Here is a 21295-nt window from a genome sequence, read left to right as displayed (position 1 = left end):
CAGACTTATGTTTGATACTCGGATTCAGTTTAGTGCAACAGGTCACTGAAGTATGTGCAAGATCTTTTGTGGTGCACTCATCATGCTTGACTTAAATGAACTTGAAAAACACAGAAAATATCTACAGTTGTATAATATACCTAGCCATCACCTAAGAAAAGGAAGATATACCCCCAAAAATGTGTGAGATTGTCAATCTTTCAATCTTTTCATTGTATCCCACATTTCAAATTCTTTTGGTTCTTGTCACGACAGTAACTGCCTATACTACAGTAGATCACCAGAAAGCTGGCAATAATTTTCAGTGTAATTTCTAACTGCCAACAATTTAAAACACATTTTCTAACATTAAAATATCAACTACTACAGAGCATAAAGTTAGATTGAAGGACTCGATCCCTTCTTCCAAAGTGACCTGGTGTATTGTGCAGTTCCAGCCAGGATTGATGAAATTTGTAGGCTGACATTACTGGCAGCATTCATCGACTCTTGTCCAGTGTTGACCAGTAGATCATCCCTTGATTTCTGGGGATCACTTGACTCGGATTATTCCTCAGGAGTGAATGCTGGTGCACAGACCAAAAGAAAAGCATACAACAGGAAACTGCATAAGAGCCTGAAATTCATACTCTGTACATATGTCACTACATGTACAGCTCTTCATATGTGTGCCAGTGTGATCCAAATTTCTTCAGCTAACTTACTACTTTCCTTTCCTTTTTCTCCCCAGGTCTTCTTTCACATAACAACAACAAAAAGAAGGAAGAAAAACTAGAAATGTCGCTATGGCGACTGGTATGCCTCCGCCATAATGCATGATTCTCCTAATAGGTCTAAATAGTACATGTGGACAATATGTGATTACATTTTCACATAATTGGCAAAATATTAAAATGACAAGTTTGTCACAAATGTGTTGAATGTTCACCTGCCTTGTCCTGGTTTAATTGGATGAATAGGAGAGCATGTCTTTGGGATTTAAGGACTTTAACTTGACTTTGACCCATTCATACATTTATGCATTGAGTAATTTTCAAGGTATGGAGAAAAAGTGCAATTTCTGTATTGAATAGTAAATTGTTACCATTTTCATCTGGCCTTTGACCCTGAAATTGATAAGATAACCACTGTCGGGCAGAACATGCATACATATGTATTAAGTTTCAAGATAACTTGAGCCACTTCCGAAATATGGAGGAAAAACTTAGTTCAGCACTTTCACTTGATCTTTGACCTTTTGACCTTTGAGGCAAAAACAAAAGAAAAAAAAAAACTTTCCAGAGAATTTCTATTAGGTTATACATGTATACACCAAGTGTAAAAAAAAAAATCCTGCTGGCATTGCATAAACATGAGGGAAATAGTAAAAGTTTGAAGTGTTGCCCTTGACCTTTGACCCCTGACCTTTGACCCCATGAACCCATAACTCTAAATAATTACTGCCAGTCAGTACATGTATACCATACTATGTTCCATGAAGATACCTTGAACAATTTCCAAGGTACAGAGAAAAAAGGTGAAGTTTTAATATATTTACTTGACCTTTTGACCTTTGACCTTAGACCTCATGACTCAAACTTTCCCCAGAGAATTTTAATTGGGTAATACATACATACACTAAGTTTCAAGAAAATATCTTCAGGCATTGCATAGATATGGTGGAAAAGTGAAATTCTATGTATTTGACCTTGACCTTTTGACCTTTGACCTTGAGCATGTGCACCCAAAAGTTGATAGGCACAACTTCACCCCCTAATACACATACATGCCAAGTTTCATTAAGATACCTCAAAAGGTTTTGATAGTTACCCTGTCCACAAAATTCATTACGGACGGACGGAAGGACGGACGGACGGAAGGACGGACGGAAGGACGGACGGACGGACGGACGGACAACCCGAAAACATAATGCCTCCTGCACCACTTCGTGGCGGAGGCATAAAAAAGAAAGAGAAGTAATGATAAAGATAAAGTGTTGTCAATCGGATACTGAACAATACTTGATAAAGTGTTACTCTAACAACAAAACCTCAAAGCATTACAAAAGATATAAATCTGAACAAAATCTAGAAATTTGGTTGCCATGAAATGTAGATCCACCCCCATATCAATTCTCCTATATATAATATTTAATTGAAAACAGAGAGCATTGAAGCATGTCTGGAGTCTTAAAGATAATATAAAGTTTTGGTACCTCAAAAGTTTCCCTGAATTTCCTTGTCTTAGTTTGTGTTTCAGGTTAAAGTACCTTTCATATAACTAACACTGTGAGACTTACTCGCCCCAAAGTGCTCTCATGTCTTAGTAATCAGGCAATTAACTGCGACCAGCAGCCCCATACGCATAGCGCAATGGGGCTGCGCATTGTAGCATTCAGGATCATGACAGACGTAGTATCGCGGGTAAATATCAACTTAAAATCTAAACATTTCTTCAATTTGAAGACTCACCAGTTAAGTTGAAGTATTGAAAACAGGCTTCGGGCAACGTTTGGTTCTGCCAATAGTCCCTTTCTGTTCGAATTGATGACTGAATATAACTCGGTCGAGAGGACCTTGGGAGAGCTACACTGAATTCAGGGGCAGATCTAGCTTTTTTACAAGGGGGGGGGGTTTGAGGGGCTGAGCTGGGTATTGCGAGGGAGTGTAGCGACCAAGCCCGAGCGAGCGAAGCGAGCGAGGGGGGGAGGGTGTGGGAGGGGGGTATCCCCCTCCCACAGTAGGGAGATTTTTCATTTTTAGGGTTGCCAGCTTGCGATTTTAAGCATACTTGCATGCTCTATTTTTTATCTTTTTTGCCGACCCTGGCTCCGCGGTCCCTGGGTTTGTGATGTCCCAATGGCGATGCAGAGCATCGTCCACAAGGCGATGTCTGTGAGCTGCGTGGAGCCGCGTGGCGTCGCGCCGATTTTTTTTTTTTTTTTTTTTTTAGCTATTTGAACCCCGTAAGTGATGTTTTCCTGGCATCTACTAACGTAATGGAGAACATAAAAAGCAGTCCATGATATTACGTCTTATTAGAATAAGATCAATGCCGGAAGCAGTTTTGGATTGGGGGGGGGGGGGCAAACATTGGAGGGGGCTCAAGATTAGACCATGCATATGTTACACAATATACACATACACACACACACACACACGCACACATATCTATTATATATATATATATATATATATATATATATATATATGTAAAGTGGCGTACGGTGGGTCGAAACATGGGGGGAACCATAAAGTAATTTTGACGGTCTGTATGCTTGTGCGTGTGTGCGTGAGCAATAATGGGACTACAATACATTACGGAATGTGATACATTCAACAACGCAGTCATTGAGGAACATTGTATGTTTTCCTTACATGGATTATGGAATGACGGTGTGAAACGATCGACAAATTATATACTGTCAGCAACATAAGGTGAATAGCATAACAATAAAATGCGAGCGAGCGGAGCGAGCGAGCTTGAAAATTTTGATATTCTGCAGTTCCAAAACTGGAGTTTTGTAGCTATATATTTCATTTTGGAAATAAATGGGAGCGCATCGGGCGCAACTGCTGGCAATTATTGGCAGCAACATTAGGAGAATGGCATAACGATTCAATGCGAGCAAGCAAAGCGAGCAAGCTTGAAAATTTTGACATTCTACAGTCCCAAAAAGGGGTTTGTAGCTACAGTATATCTTTCACTTTGGAAATTAATGGGGCGGCGCATCAGGCGCAACTGCTGGCAATCTGGCAGCAACATTAGGAGAATGGCATAACGATTCAATGCGAGCGAGCAAAGCGAGCGAGCTTGAAAATTTTGACATGTTACAGTAAAAAAACTCCCGTTTGTAGCTATATCTTTCGCTTTGGAAATTAAATTGTATGCGTCTGGACATGAGAATTTTGACATCTTACAGTCCCAAAACTCCAGTTTGTAGCTATATCTTTTGCTTTGGAAATTAAGGGGGGGGCATCGGGCGCAACTGCTGGCAATTACTGGCAGTAATGTTAGGAAAGTGGCATAACGATTCAATGCGAGCGAGCGAAGCGAGCGAGCTTGAAAATTTTGACATGTTACAGTCCAAAAACTCCCGTTTGTAGCTTATCTTTCGCTTTGGAAATTAAATTGTATGCGTCTGGACATTATGGTGGCATTTTCCTATGCACATTATATTTTTTACTTGGCAGCCCAAGGGGGGGGGGTTTAAACCCCCTAAACGCTCTTTTCAGGATGGGGGGGGGGGGCAATGCCCTGAGGGGGCTAAGGTCAATGGTACCACCCTTCCCGCTCAGACAGAAATAATCTAAAGACAGAACCTTTGGAATTTCATGGGTGTTGTGATTCTATTTCCCTGGGGGTTTTTTCCCCGCATATTTTTTCGAATTTCATGGCACTTATCTTCAGGATGTCCTCTGACCCTGTAAAAAACCCCACAGGTGTCTTCTGCCACCCACAATCACTATACCGTTCACAGATCATAATTATAATGTCTCATTCCACAGTCTTCTGTCCGTAAAAATTGTTTGAAAGTTGATTTTATTGTGTTTGTACATGTATATAGAATGTATATGCCAAGAAGTTGTACCTCCATGATTGTACCATCTCATGTTATCATTCCACCATCACTGCTTTGGTCACTCTATCCTGTCTTTCTCACGGTCTATCCGACATTCCTTTCTCCAGCCACCATCATGCCTCATTACCTCACACAAACACCACCACCTGTCCATCTCACTTCCTCTGCCACCCACCCTCTTCATCCCATGATTGTAAACACATGTACGATATACACTGGACTTGTTATATAATCAGCCTGTTGGCGATAATAAACAGATTGCCTCTCAGAGCAGCACAAAGTCAGACGTGTCGAGTCTCCCTCTCTCTCTAGAGTAATGGTCTCCATCCAAACACAGTACATGGGTACATAAAAGTGGCAACGAGGACCATTCGAACCTGCAATATAACTATGGCATAGCGCATCGACGTCCCTCCACGGCTCCCTTTGGAATGACCTCGGCGAGAGCTTCGACTGGTTGGACGAGGTGGACAAAGCAGTTCAGTTACTATGTAGAGGCATCTAGCATAACACGTTTGAGCCAGAAAAAGGCCCTCCTTCTACACATTGCAGGCCCAGAGGTCCAGGAACTCTTCGAAACCCTCACTCTCCCAGCCGCCAGCGCAGGCCAGAACGAATATGACATCACGCTAAGTGCGCTAAATGAATACTTCTCGCCTACACCGAACATTGCCTTCGAACGCCCGGATGAATCGGTGGACGAGTTTTGCACCAGACTGAAAAGCTTAGCAGCGTCCTGTGCTTTCACTGAGAGGGATGTGAGCACGTTCGGGACCAATTCGTGGACAAATGTGCATCATCGGGTCTGCGCCGACATCTTCTTCGGGAACCGAATTTGACGCTCGCATCCTTGATGGACATCGCTCGGGCAAGCCAAGCGGCAGACCAGCAAGCAGCAATCATGGAAGGGCATGGTTCGTCACCTCTTGCCCGACCTCGTTCCAACATCAACATTGTTGCCCGGCCTCGCAGCAGTGGCTATAATCGTTCTCGTGATCAGGCCCCTCCACGAGTCATCCAACATGATTTTCGAGCCCGACGAAACAACCAGGAGCACGGACATTCCTCCCAATCGACCAGGAAATCGACGCAGGCCTGTACAAACTGCGGTTTTGACGATGGTCATCAGCCTGGCGATTCTGGCTGTCCTGCCCGAGGCCGCACTTGTTGCAAATGTCGAAAAAATTGGGCTCTTCGGTCGTGTGTGTCGCAGTTCACGACGGCATCAGTCGCGCCCAAATCCCGTTCGAGCCATCGACGACCACCACCACGATGCCGACTCCCCACACGGATCTTCTGACGAGGAGTACAACTACCAAATACACACCGCGAATGTCACCCTCGCACGCGCCGACGTCAACATCGGTGATCACACGATCTCCATGATCGTGGACTCAGGAGCGACGGCTAACCTCATCGATGCGACGACTTGGAATAAACTCAATCTGATACACTATGCACTTTTTCTTTCAACAAGGGGAGGGATATTGTGTTTGTACATAGGGTTTATGCCAAGAAGTTGTACCTCCATGATTGTACCATCTCATGTTATCATTCCACCATCACTGCTTTGGTCACTCTATCCTGTCTTTCTCACGGTCTATCCGACATTCCTTTCTCCAGCCACCATCATGCCTCATTACCTCACACAAACACCACCACCTGTCCATCTCACTTCCTCTGCCACCCACCCTCTTCATCCCATGATTGTAAACACATGTACGATATACACTGGACTTGTTATATAATCAGCCTGTTGGCGATAATAAACAGATTGCCTCTCAGAGCAGCACAAAGTCAGACGTGTCGAGTCTCCCTCTCTCTCTAGAGTAATGGTCTCCATCCAAACACAGTACATGGGTACATAAAAGTGGCGACGAGGACCATTCGAACCTGCAATATAACTATGGCACAGCGCATCGACGTCCCTCCACGGCTCCCTTTGGAATGACCTCGGCGAGAGCTTCGACTGGTTGGACGAGGTGGACAAAGCAGTTCAGTTACTATGTAGAGGCATCTAGCATAACACGTTTGAGCCAGAAAAAGGCCCTCCTTCTACACATTGCAGGCCCAGAGGTCCAGGAACTCTTCGAAACCCTCACTCTCCCAGCCGCCAGCGCAGGCCAGAACGAATATGACATCACGCTAAGTGCGCTAAATGAATACTTCTCGCCTACACCGAACATTGCCTTCGAACGCCCGGATGAATCGGTGGACGAGTTTTGCACCAGACTGAAAAGCTTAGCAGCGTCCTGTGCTTTCACTGAGAGGGATGTGAGCACGTTCGGGACCAATTCGTGGACAAATGTGCATCATCGGGTCTGCGCCGACATCTTCTTCGGGAACCGAATTTGACGCTCGCATCCTTGATGGACATCGCTCGGGCAAGCCAAGCGGCAGACCAGCAAGCAGCAATCATGGAAGGGCATGGTTCGTCACCTCTTGCCCGACCTCGTTCCGACATCAACATTGTTGCCCGGCCTCGCAGCAGTGGCTATAATCGTTCTCGTGATCAGGCCCCTCCACGAGTCATCCAACATGATTTTCGAGCCCGACGAAACAACCAGGAGCACGGACATTCCTCCCAATCGACCAGGAAATCGACGCAGGCCTGTACAAACTGCGGTTTTGACGATGGTCATCAGCCTGGCGATTCTGGCTGTCCTGCCCGAGGCCGCACTTGTTGCAAATGTCGAAAAAATTGGGCTCTTCGGTCGTGTGTGTCGCAGTTCACGACGGCATCAGTCGCGCCCAAATCCCGTTCGAGCCATCGACGACCACCACCACGATGCCGACTCCCCACACGGATCTTCTGACGAGGAGTACAACTACCAAATACACACCGCGAATGTCACCCTCGCACGCGCCGACGTCAACATCGGTGATCACACGATCTCCATGATCGTGGACTCAGGAGCGACGGCTAACCTCATCGATGCGACGACTTGGAATAAACTCAATCTGATACACTATGCACTTTTTCTTTCAACAAGGGGAGGGATATTGTGTTTGTACATAGGGTTTATGCCAAGAAGTTGTACCTCCATGATTGTACCATCTCATGTTATCATTCCACCATCACTGCTTTGGTCACTCTATCCTGTCTTTCTCACGGTCTATCCGACATTCCTTTCTCCAGCCACCACCATGCCTCATTACCTCACACAAACACCACCACCTGTTCATCTCACTTCCTCTGCCACCCACCCTCTTCATCCCATGATTGTAAACACATGTACGATATACACTGGACTTGTTATATAATCAGCCTGTTGGCGATAATAAACAGATTGCCTCTCAGAGCAGCACAAAGTCAGACGTGTCGAGTCTCCCTCTCTCTAGAGTAATGGTCTCCATCCAAATACAGTACATGGGTACATAAAAGATTTATGTCAAAAATTTGATTATGTTACGTCAAATGCTGAAAAAAATTATAAAAGAGGAATACATGACCCTCTCAGCTTGATTAACAACCATTTGCAAACTGATGTTTCAACATTCAAACTACAGATCCTGTGAGGTATAACAAGCAGTATTAAGTACAGCATTTTTTAACATTGAGTACATGTATTACTCTTACACTTACAGGCGAAAGTTTTGAAAAGCTAGTGATTGTCAAATACTATTAAATTGTTATTTTCCTTGCCAGCGTTTTCAAGTAATTTTCAGATTTTCTTCATCTTCGGTGTTTAACCCTACTTTAACTGGGCTATTTTAGACCAAGTTTTTACGGGGGGGGTGGTCAATATGACCCCCTTCAGATCTCTGCCGCCGATCGCCACAAAATTTTGCCTGAACAAGGAGCCAAATGTCATATACAAGATTAGATGGTCATACAATAGAAAAATATCGACTTTCTATTTTTAGTAAATTAATTATGCAAATTTATGCATAAAATCATAGGGCCACCTGTAACTCCATTAAAAAGGCTGAAGGATTGGTAAAGTTTTGTGTCAGAATTCCTCAAGACATATCAAACAATTTTCTTGTAAAAAAATAGCACAATCAAAATCAATTTCTTTTGTTTTTTATTGTTTTGTTAATTTCTTATGTATTTTATTGTTTTTTCGACCTTTTTCCCATTGATTTTTGACCAAAATTTGTTGCAGGGCCTTTTTCAAGCTTTTCTGCATTAGAATTGATTAATTTCTATGATTAAAAGTTGAAATAGTCGAATTTATATCAATTTAACAAAAAAAAACACAATTTGCATCGGATTTGCACATGATATCATGAATATGAGCTGTTTTCGGGTTGACACGCACATATGCAAAATGTTATGTAACTTCAGAACGGTGTACCCGGACGTCGCAAATTTGGTCTCAAAATATGCGGAAGACTTCAAAGAAAAAAGTCATGAAAAGACGCAGCAAATCTTTGCGCGTTGCGGAATCGCGGCACAAAATGTCGAAGGGTGGGTCAATGTGACCGCCCCCCCCCCCCCCCCCCCCCCCCCCAGTTAATATAGGGTTACAGATAATCTTCTGATAACTGTGATATAATTATGACCAAGCTAGGATACATTGGTTTCACATCTCTCCACTCCTTGAAATTTCTGGCATCAACTAGTAGGATGTGACACGAAGCACCATTTAATACTGAAACATTCCTACCAACTCCCTTGGCCCCCGCAGTCTGGTCTGCCCACTTGTTGCCAAAAGAATTTCTGTTCAATCTATTCATCTTTTTGGTTATTACGTTACCAAAGCTCCACACCTGCTAAGCACTGGAGATGCACATTGGTCCACTGGCAAGATTCCAGGCAAACTGTTTGAACTCATCTGTGACAGAACAGGGTGTGAGTCTCACTCTGTGTCCATGGAACCCAAGTCAGCTATTAGTTTCAGGATGTCCTGTCTCTTCCTGGTCACAGCGGCCTGAGTGACGGCCTCCAGCAGTGGAACTTGGCAGCCCTGGAGGCTTTGTCTGCACAGGTGTTCGGTGGTGCAGATCACAAATAGTCCACAGTCATACCCTGAATAGAACCAAATAATGAACAAGAACAGGTATTCTTAACACAAATGATTCAGTTGCTGTGTATTGAGCCTCATAAAAGCGGGCTGATTTTTAGACATATTCATACTTGTAACCTTGCATGACAAAACTTACAAGTCACAACATATTTTTCTTTTTCAACACTGGTTCAGATTTTGAACACAAAAGGTCTTAATGATAAAGCTTATTGATATGTGGAAATGTGGATACCAATTGAAGAAATTGACAGAAAGCCTAACCTCTAGAGGTGTGACTTGTGAGGAAGAAGGCTCTCAAGGGTTTACTGAGATACACTGACTCACTCTGTATTGTACAGTATGTGTGTGTAATGGGATTTCAAACTTAACATTTTGTGCCTATCATTGTATACATCACAAAGACCATATTTGTCACCAAAAGAGACTGGAAAAATCTATCTTCAATGAATGCATGCAGGTAACATATAAAGCTTGAGCTTGTTAGCAATATCTAAGAGTACTTATTAAGCTTTAGTGTGATGTGACAGCCTCCAACGCATGTATTAAAATTCATTAAGTATACACGCCACTCAATTTTGGAACTCTATTCGTTCAGCCCATAAGTTCATCAGGACAACAAACTTACTTCTTAGTCATTCACGTGCACACTATTAAAGTCATACTGACTGTATTATGTATGTAGCACAATTTACAAGAATGCACACAAGTGAATGCACCATAATATCATATATTATTACCTATACAAGGTAGTTTTGCGAGGCAATTGCAGTTGGTATTTTGCAGGGTCGGGAGTTCAGCAGGCGACATTAGAGCATATCACGAGCATCCGGGGGGGTTTTACATATACAGTGGACTCCTGTTATAACGAAATCCTCGGGACCGGCAGTTTTCTTTCATTAGATCGGAATGTTGTTATAACTGAACAAATAAACAATAGAAATACATAAAGCGGATGACATTGCAGCTCAAATTTTTACTTCGTTATAACCAGAATTTTGTTATAACCGTGGCCGTTATAATAGGAGTGCACTGTAAAACAGGGAGGTGGGAAGAGAAAGAGTGGAATCTCTCTCCCCACCTCCCTGCTTAAACATTCCGATCGACCACAAAAAGAAAACATTCCAGGACGTCCAGGGTGTCAGTTACACGCACCGCTGAAGAACGCTGATAAATCAACTCATACAAGGTCGACTACTTACAGCAGCACTAGGCGTCAAACAATGACTAGTCCATTTGTGCTCAGTAATTGCACAGTGACCATTAGTTTTACAACTCTCCAACTTTAAACAGAGAAGTAAAAATAAAGTGTAAGAGCGTTCAGATGTTCGAAGTTTGCCTGTTACAACTACATATGTATCTTTGAAGTTGGAGTTGAATGATATACATTGATGAACGATTTTGCAATTATTCAACATGTTGATGGTCTACGGGTAGTCAAATGTGGCTTGATCTTTATCATAGTGTATAGCCCTATTCACATATTTTCTTAATTTACCTAGGGGATAGGTAATAATTATGATATTGACTGGCCTTTCTTTCGGGAGGTACCAGATAAATATTGCCCGCACTGAAAACATATTGCCCTCGTCTTCAACTCGGGCAATATGCTTTCAGTTTGGGCAATATTTTCTGGTACCTCCCTCAGGGCCAGTCAATATTATATAAATATAATACTGTAAAACATGATATTTTAGCGGCATGAAATTTTCGCGAATTGGAGCCGACGGCCTTTTTCACGGCACGAAATTTTCGTAAAGTGCCTCTGGCATTCAATGTATAGTGCAGACAAGAGCCTTCTCATGCATTTTTAATTTCACTCTCTGGCTCTCGCGAAATTTACAAAATTAAAATGCACACGAACATTAGTCGTTTTACAGTATACATTCTTTGAAAAGATCCATACACTGTATCAGCACACATAGCATAAATACTATAATTTGACTTGATTTTATTATTCAAATAGATCCCCTTTTCTTACTTCTTTCTCTCATGACCTGATAACTTCTTCCCGACTGTCTTTTTCTTGTTGTTGTGGGCTTTGTAGAGACAGGAATACAGTGAAATTACTGACACAAAGCTATCCTGCCTTGGGACTTGGTTAATAACAAGGCTCACATTTGTCACGCATCAAGATAGACTAGAGTAACTGTGTCAGTAAGCGGCCGTGCAGCCGTTCGCGGCAGGTACAACATACATGGTAATATACCGCTAAACACAGCATTGCACTGTTACATGCACACTACACATATACTGACACACTAGCAATCAACAAAAACCAACCGATAAAATGGGCACGATCTCTGACGAAAGTGAAATTTACTCACCTAAATGACAACATATTGCTTCCAAAATACAATTTTCGGTACTTCTTAACATAACACTTAAGAAATAATGGTCCAAGAAACTTGATTTTTTGTCGTTTTCCCGATGCTCGTGGATTTTGAAAACATATCCTCACATAAAATAGAACTTTCGCGAGCCGATGTGGGCCGCCATTTTTGTTCGGAAAGTGGATGTTACCATCGAAAAAATTCAGAAAAACACAAGAAAGACATCAATAACACTGCCAGAATTGCGATCTTGTTTGTGGCCAATGCATGTGTGCCTGCTATTTTCACGTGCTTTCGCAATGGGAACTGACGCTTACGCAATGTTCGCGAGACATGTGAAGGCGTTCAGCTAAAGATCGCGGAACACGTGCGTATTGCATAGGGATTGTACATCGTGCCGCAAGCAGAAATACTATGTAGCATATCGCCCTTATCGGCGAAAATTGTGCCGGGTTTTGCCCTGGTAAATCATGAAAACTGCGTTGGTCAATGGTAAATTTCTTTTATGAAAACAATTGCGTTAATGAATAATCTTGTCTATATGATATATGAAATGGTTGAAAATAATTTGCCTGATTTGTTTACAAGTTGGAAAAACCCTTAACAATGCTTAAACTGCCGCAAACGGGATATTTTACTCTAGAGTAACTGCGTCAGTAAGCGGCCGTGCAGCCGTTCGCGGCAGGTACAACATACACGGTAATATATCGCTAAACACTGCATTGCACTGTTACATGCACACTACACATATACTAACACACTAGCAATCAACAAAAATCAACCGATAAAATGGGCACGATCTCTGATGAAAGTGAAATTTTCTCACCTAAATGACAACATATCGCATCCAAAATAAAATTTTCGGTACTTCTTAACATAACAATTAAGAAATAATGGTCCAAGAAACTTGATTTTTTGTCTTTTTCCCGATGCTCATGGATTTTGAAAACATATCCTCACATAAAATAGAACTTTCGCAAGCCGATGTGGGCCGCCATTTTTGTTCGGAAAGTGAATGTTACCATCGAAAAAATTCAGAAAAACACGAGAAAGACATCAACAACACCGCCAGAATTGCGATCTTGTTTGCGGCCAATGCATGTGCGCCCGCTATTTTCACATGCTTTCACAATGGGAATTGGCGCTTACGCAATGTTCGCGAGACATGTGAAGGCGTTCAGCTAAAGATCGCGGAGCACGCGCGTATTGCATAGGGATTGTACATCGTGCCGCAAGCAGAAATACTACGTCACATATCGCCCTTATCGGCAAAAATTGTGCCGGGTTTTACCCTGGTAAATCATGAAAACTGCATTGGTCAATGGTAAATTTTTTTAATGAAAACAATTGCGTTAATGAATAATCTTGTCTATGATGTATGAAATGCTGAAAATAATTTGCCTGATTTGTTTACAAGTTGGAAAAACCCTTTTAACAATGCTTAAACTGCCGCAAACGGGATATTTTACTCTATAAGCTTTTAAATGGTTATTGGTTTCTTGCATAGAGAGTATAACTATACAGTTTGGTTTGTTTTCTGTTTACTTTACATAAGTAAGATGATGCGCTCAATTTGTACCAGTGTACTAGGAACACCAAGTGGAAAAGAAGGACGTAGCCTGGGATTTGCCCCTGCGTCACCTACTGCTTACTGGACAGCATCACTACCACTGACCTAAAGCCAGTTTATGGCAAGGACATGATAACGTTGGAACAAATACCTAATGCCTCACCTCTCTTTCATTCTTTCTTGATCTTAATTCACAAAAATTAGCTGCTAGAAAGAGGCATATACATTTACATGTAATACATGAACAAAGGGAATCTGTTTCTTGCGGAGAGAGAGTACAGTACAGTTATTGAGGTTTGTCTGTTGCTGTTTTTTTTTTTTTACTCTCCGTAAATAAGGGCAAAGGCTCTATATTTTCTGATCTTCACAATGCTTTGTTATTAGTACTAAAGCAGATTCCTGCATGCTACAAACCATTCTGCTGCTGTGGTGACTGCTCATGAATGAAGCTTGCTTTCTTTCCAGGCGGTCCAATATGTGGCTGCAATTTCCTGGCTACATCCCTTGCAGCACGTTCATTGTATGACCCACAGGAGTCGTAATGTCTGAATGAATAATCACTTCTCCAAAAGACGAGTAAACTCCTGCAGATTTTAGAGCAGTAGGACATGACATGGAAATAGACACACCTTATACACTGTAGCATATTATATACAATGTAGACCTATTCAATTTTAAAACACTGTAACTTATGCGAGCCATGTACCTGGGCAGCTTCCGCATAAGAAGAAAAGATGATTCACTGGTTATGCAATGAGTCAGGTGTATTGCTATGTCAGTGCATAAATCAACTATTGATAGATGCACAGATGCTTTCCCAGTGACAGCTGAAACAGACATTAACCCGTTGAGGACGGTTTAATTTTGCTACAACACGCATTTCCCATAGACCCTTGCCCGAGTATACTCGGGACTAGTCCTCAACGGGTTAACATAAATAGCAGTACCAAAACCCAATAGGTCTGCAAATGAATACTTACATGTTTGAAGCAAATATAATTCATGGTGGCTTCAACCCCTAATATCAAAGGCACAAATGCAACTGTGAAATTCTTCTATGCATTCATAGAAAACCGACAGCTGTTTGAATAATTCAATCCAGGTGGAACTCCAGGTATTGAACCTCCTTGATATTACTACAATTGTATAACTTGCATAATGTATGAATGCATACAGTACAAGTATGCATGCAGATGAATCTACTCCTCTCTCAGAGTGTGTACCACATATATCATTTGATTTCTCCATGATGTGTCCAGGAAGGTGTTACAGAGATGGAGTGGCAACTCTTTGTAATTCATGCAAACACATGTTTGGGTTCAAGGCGTTACAATGGGATGTCTAGCATTCCACTACACTTTTAAGTCATGCTCGGCAACGCTCTAGTGGCAAGACAAAGTTCGAAGGCGCAGAGCACATTTCACCTTTCATTCATTACAAGCTTTATTTCACTGTAAAATTCTAAATGAAATATTCGAATTGATTTAGAATAGTTTAGGAAAGAATTCAATATAATAAACATGTATTTCTAGTTTCTTCGTAATTCTCAAATCAAAATGAAATGAAAATTGGGCCCTCTTAAAAACCTAATATTTTTCTATAATGCGCACATTTCCGCATGTTAGTTTTCTATCTTTTAATCTGGTATATTTTGATCTTTCAAATAAAGTACGTTGCTAAAGCGTGTTCCAGCTTGCTTTTAAACTATTTGCTGTTAAAATTGTCAGTTTTACACTGCATTTTGATTCGCTGCTCCAATTCAAGGTACACAAAATTAATTGTTGCCATCACATTGAAAGAGAGAGAGAGCGAATTGCAGTAGGGACAAGTATTTCTAGATGTGAGAGCGCTAGTCCCGATTATTGATGCTCTCTTTTGTCAAAGCACATGGGTAACACCTGTAGTTGAATGCATAACTTCTCGGCGGTGCCGCGCATGACTTCAAAGGAGAGCAGTAGTTGTCTCTCCTTCTCTAGCACCTCCCTGATGTGTCCATGTACTAGGTGTTTCAAAAAACATTTCCCACTTTTGATTCTTAATAATTCATAAACTATATATCAGATAACACTGTCATTGATATGAATAATAGCTGAATAGTGTACAATTTGGTTGAAGATGGTTTGAATATGAAAACATAAATCAGTTTCATGAAATCCATTATTAATTTCACAGTTAGGTTCCAGATTTTGCTCTATTTTCAACCCTCTGTACAAAATTTCACTTTGCACAGGGGTCAATGGGTGTGTATGGGAGTGTGTGGTTAAAACCCTGACAATGGTCCTGAACAATGGCCAGGGTTTGAATGCTTCATTATTTATTCATGAGAAATTCCACTATCACAACTAGTCTTTATTCAGCCTCTGGCAGTATCTGTGTAAAGTCAAATGCCTGCCGATACTGTCGTTGGGTCTCGACAGAGCTCTCCCTACTTCTGAAAAACGAAATTACAATGAATACCTTCTGTTCTATCGTAAACATGGTGACAGGAAGCAAAGAAAATCAATTAGAGTATACACTTGTGTAAATGGAGCCTTAAATAAATCTACTGTGAAACATATCGCCCCAATGATAAATGCTGCTGAACTCTTTACCAAAAATGATTTCTTTTTATCAAAAAGCGAAAAATTTGTCAGACTATTTAATTAGTAGACAGTTGTATTAAAATGAGGAACTTTAGATCATTTATGCTTATTTACATCCCAAATTTAGTGATATGTGAAGCAAAAATTGAAAATGATTGCCAGCTGGAATGGAATGTGGTGTTTGCCAGCACATGGAAACGTGTGCTTCCTTTTTCCATGTGCATGCAGTTTACCCGTTACCGTGCATGAATCCAGACTAGCAGTGCCCAGGGCAATCCACATGAATTATTGATTAAGCATTCATGTGCCTGGGAGCACGAGACTGACGCCTAGTCAACAGGTGGTTCAGGCATGTCTATTGTTCAGGGCCATTGTCAGCACACACTCACATACACATCATTGGTTCCTGTGCAAAGTTCATTTTTGTACAGAGGGTTAAAATTTGACCAAAATCTGAAACCTTACTTCAAAATCAATCTTAGATTTAATGAAACTGATTTATGCTTTCACATTCAAATCACCTCCAACCAAATTGTACACTTTTCAGCTATTATTCATATCAATGACAGTTTTATCGGATGAATAGTTTTTGAGCTATTAATGATCAAAAGTGGGAAATGTTTTTTGAAACACCTAGTACCTAGTGTAAAAACACAAGTTTTTCATTTTCTCCGCTAAGCAGGCTGCTGAAGATGCCAATGCCTGCCACATGCTTCACGGCAACCATTAACTCTGAATTCTGAACTACACAGTGTAGATGAACACCTAATCCTATCTTTTTAATAATATTCTCATAACAGTATGTTTAGCTAATTTCCCATACGTAAAAAAAAAAAGAGCAAAATTTCATGAACGCGTAACAAAAATACAGATGGGATAACTTTGATGTTCCTACCAATGGGAACCTCCTGTGCTGGCCGATGAATCATTGTCATTGATGGCGAGAAAGATGAGTTGCTTGTTGGGTAGGTCAAGAGCTTCAAGGAACATTCCAACTTCAGCATCTTTAAATACAACCAAAAATCAAAATGAAGTACATTTATTTCCACCACTGGTAACACAGATGTTGTAAATTTAAGATGGTTTTGACAACAATATATCAGTTCTTTATATGAGGCGAAGTACACAGTTGAGGTGCTAGAAGTGAAATGCAATAGACCAGTTCTGTAATGTTTTCAAAGTTTATGCATGGTTTGTTCACAAAAGTTGCCCTTAACAACCACAAAGCTCACCTGGAGGTTGCCCTACCTAGCAACAACTGAGTGAATTCCTGACTGTGGAACTTAGACCCCATTTACAGTGCGGGGCTGGGCCGAGCCACGGCAGAGCCCCGCAATTTTGTCTGTTTACGGTGCCGGGCTCGGCCCGGGCTTTTAATTCAAACCTTTCAATATTTTGTCGTGGTGGCGCTCTGCTTGTAAAAAAAAACACAATTTGGTTTAGTCTGGCTTCCAGACCCTTTGCCAACTGGATTCCATGGCAATGAAGTCGCCATTCGGCAAAGGCCTCTGCCGAAGGAAAAATCCTTTGCAGGACAAAACCACCTTAAACTATCCTAGTTTTCGACGTTGAGGGGGTTGATATCCTGACTAGCGAAATAGTACGGGCAGAGGGTCTGGAAGCCAGACTAAATTTGTTACCGCATTTGGCCCAGTTTGCGTTTACAGTGAGAAAAGGCTGGGCTGGACTACCTTGAGAGCTTGGCCAAATACAAGGCCGATTTTGGCCCTGCATTTGGCCTTTTACAGTGAAATAAAGGCCGGGCTCGGCCACGGCCGAGCCTGGCCTTTTCACTCACTGTAAATGGGGTCTAAATAGGAGGGAGCAGGTGAATGAAATGCTTTGATACTAGCCTGTAGGAAAAGAAAGATTCATAAAATGTAATACATTACTGAAACTATCTTTTGCATGCCACTGCATACTGACGAAGTCTATGAACTCGGCTGACTGGATCTTCTTTTGTTTCTATCCAATCAAAGGGAACCTTGACAAGGGAATCAAAGGATCAAAATGGGGTATGATCATTTTATATAATTCTGAGGAATGGATTTATGGCTCCTGACAAGGATTACATAGAGTTCTGTCCTCTAGGTTTACAGGACAGAGCATCAGACCTTGAACTTACAAATTCAATCATCACCTATATGGTCCAGATCTATGATAATTTCTAGCAAATCTAGTACTTGAGAAGACTAATTAAAAATACACAATGGACATACATCACAGCAAACACATCAGCTGATGTGCACATACACAACCAGCACAAAATGCAATTAAGTATAGTATTTTCTGTAATGTCCTTGACCTTGGGTCACCTCAAACCATATTTTTGGGCTTTCTTTTTGAATCTGTTGTGTTGTAAGAGAACACACTGGTACTTCAGTGAGAGAAAATTCACACAAACAAACAAGCGAACTAGATACTTTTGAAACTACACTTGTATTAAAGGAAATTTGGTCAGTTTACCTGTTGTCGACAGCTTGATAAATTGGGTTATATCAGGACTAATAAATGCCACACAGGATGCAGAGTCTTTGAATAAATCATATTCACAGTACCTGTGGAACAAAGAATATCAAAAAAATAAAATGTGAGTCCTGGTATCAACACTTAACAAGGAATATCAAGGGAAGTCTACTGTACACTTGTACATTAGCGCTCCTACTTCAATATGATACTGCTTTATATGGCATTACACATTTTCTGAACAAGAGGGCAGGAAACAGTAGAAATAACTTACTATGGTGCATATCATGTTCTTCAAAATGCTGAACTGCTTGAACACCAAAAGTCTATTTGGTTCTCTGTGATTTCTACTGTACCCAGTAAGTTGCATTGTTTATACAAAATCTTCCTTGAGAATAAACTGTTCAATAAAAGTAAATAGCCCGCACAAAGGTTCGACCTCTCGTGCCAAAATTTTACCAAGTTCAAAAGCATATAGGTTTCTACATGTAGCAGGCTGTGTCGAATTTTGGACAGGGTTAATATGGTTGATTGAATTTTGGGTGGCTTGCATTAGTCAACAACTCTACTGATAGTTCTATAGCATCAGCCCATTTCCTTGGCTTGGAGGATATCATGTTAACAATTCTGGGTCCACACACCTTCTCAGACAAGGAATGAATTCCCTCCATTCACACAGAGTGAAAAAACCAAAACAAAACCAAAGTATGCACTTCTGACCACAGTACATTTGCTGTACACCAGAAATAGAAAATAATGAAAACAATGAGAAATGTCACACACTGTAATCAAAAGTATAAACGTAGAATTTTCATAATAGTGAGATGTGGTACTCTGTTCTGCATCTTGTAATTCTCATGGATGAAGATGAGTTGTGTACAAAAATAAAAATCTGCATTCAGTTCAGTCACAGAATTTGCATAAAAATTTGTAAATTGACCACAAACTCGCTGCAGGTTTTTTTTTTTTTTTTTTTTTTTTTTTTTTTTTGTAACATCGTAACACAAGTGCGTCAGTGTCAGTATTGAGATCATTCAAATGGACCCTCGGAGATGCGTATTTAAATCACCTTCCCGAGAGAGACTATAGTATACTTCCCCACGCATTTGTACATTCATCTATGCATTAATTTTACTGTGGACTTTCTATCTTCAGAAACCATAAATTCCAAATGTCTTCCTTGAGAATTTAGATGTGAGAAACATTGATTGACTGACCCAGCCAGGCTCGGTCAGTACTGAATATCTCAACAGAATTTACACACACTCTTGAGGTGTAAACTTGAACAGAAGTGGTTTCATTTGTCTGTATTGTCTAGACAATAGCATTATGAAAATAAGCTTATAATTTTAGTTCCAGCACAGCTAACTATACACAGCCCTGTCGCACGGCGTCTGATCGGGCTACAGCACAGCCATTTCGTACGAGTCTCTATCTCTTCCTACCTCATTATCAACGACTGGGACTACACTAGTAGAGTCGCCAACAAAGGGGACCAATTGACATAAATTACAAGTGAATGTATCTCGAAAGTTCATACTCAAATGAAAATGCAATCAGCTGATCGTTTAACCAGCCACATCCCTGTAGTAAAATCTGGTCACTCCTCCGTAAAAGGCAATTATGATAGCTCAGCACGACGTTTCCCTCACTCGCCATTCTGTCTTCACAGCCACAGGAAATGTGTGTAATGTGTGTGCTGGGTGTAAAGAGTCAGATGAGCTGTTATGTTTTTGTGGTGCCACGGTACACGTGCGCGTTCGTTCGATCCATCGATATCGATGCATCGGTTTTCGATCAACGGCGACTGTGCGCCATGCCATATGCGCCAGCACCCGTACATTATTCAGTCACAGTAAATGTCCATGAAGAAGGGCTTAGGCACAGTCAGTAACAAAACCAAGGATATATTCCACTGAAATTGTCAAAGACTGACAACGTTCATGAAGCGGTGCCCAAGTCGTGTGGGGGTATTAGTGTCTCATCTGCTTGTGGCTGATCGTATAATCATCCCTGTCACATGATTCCCCGGTTGATGTTCGTTATTCCGAAGCATCTGTTTTGGATATTCGAAAGCGTTTCTGAAAGATCGTTCATCCGGAAATGAAATAAGGTTCGTTATTCCTAAGGTTTGTTATTTTGAAACACACTGAAACGTACCAATCGAACCATACACCTACATAGATGTTCCTTAATCCGTAAATGAAAAAGGGTTCGGTTTTTTGTTTGTTTGTTGTTGTTGTTTTTTTTTTGTTGTTGTTTTTTGTTGTTTTTTTTTTGTTGTTGTTGTTGTTGTTGTTTTTTCGGGGTTTTTTTCGGGTTTTTTTTTTTCCGGGTTTTTTTTCGTTATTCCGAAGATTTTTTTTATTCCGAAGGTTCATTAATCCAAATATGAGGAGAAGGTGCGTACCGTCGATCGGAATTACGAACCTTATTTCTTTTTCGGATTAACGAACCTTCAGAATGACGAACTTTTTCCCATGTTCGGAATATTATTGAGCATTCGGAATAACGACGCTTATTAAAATGTCATTTTCGGATTAACGAACCTTCGGAATAAGGATCTCAATCAATTCCCCTATAATCTACTTTGTTCCTTAAGTTTACCAGGGAGGTGGACCCACCTCCCTGAGTTTACAAAGTCTTGTATTTGTATTTTGTATGTCATATTTTGTGTACTACAAGTCCCTCTTTTTTGTTTAAGCACATATTCTTCTTCATCTTTTTTCAAGTTGATATTCCAATCCTTATGCTTTCTTCGACAGAATGTTAGTGGGCTTATTCTAAAAGCAAACAAACAAAGTAATACTTGT

The 21295-nt window shown here is 41.0% G+C and overlaps 1 protein-coding gene across 1 annotated transcript; it reads right to left on the bottom strand.

The window, feature by feature from the left end:
* Positions 1–221: 221 nt before the first annotated feature.
* Positions 222–20104, bottom strand: LOC139715490 (sentrin-specific protease 8-like). The gene is made up of 6 exons (XM_071627060.1): positions 20023–20104; positions 18483–18574; positions 16912–17020; positions 13849–14018; positions 9278–9536; positions 222–566 (listed from the first exon to the last, which is right to left on the bottom strand). The coding sequence occupies exons 3-5, from the start codon at positions 17004–17006 to the stop codon at positions 9367–9369; spliced, it is 435 nt and encodes a 144-aa protein (XP_071483161.1). The 5' UTR covers positions 17007–17020; positions 18483–18574; positions 20023–20104; the 3' UTR covers positions 222–566; positions 9278–9366.
* Positions 20105–21295: the final 1191 nt, after the last annotated feature.

Source organism: Diadema antillarum, unplaced genomic scaffold (genome assembly GCF_040938485.1).
Source record: "Diadema antillarum isolate AM-2024a unplaced genomic scaffold, OU_Dant_1.0 scf00000049, whole genome shotgun sequence".
Taxonomy (NCBI): Eukaryota; Metazoa; Echinodermata; class Echinoidea; order Diadematoida; family Diadematidae; genus Diadema; species Diadema antillarum.
This window is presented reverse-complemented; position numbering and strand designations above follow the sequence as displayed.

Bases quoted from the DNA above. Each gene is read 5' to 3' on its own strand.
- LOC139715490 (XM_071627060.1), bottom strand. From the start codon at position 17,006: ATGTTCCTTGAAGCTCTTGACCTACCCAACAAGCAACTCATCTTTCTC. The intron at 14,019-16,911 runs GTAGGAACATCA...TAAAATCTGCAG, and splicing joins AGCACAGGAGGTTCCCATTG to GAGTTTACTCGTCTTTTGGA. The intron at 9,537-13,848 runs GTTTGTAGCATG...GGTTCTATTCAG, and splicing joins GTCACCACAGCAGCAGAATG to GGTATGACTGTGGACTATTT.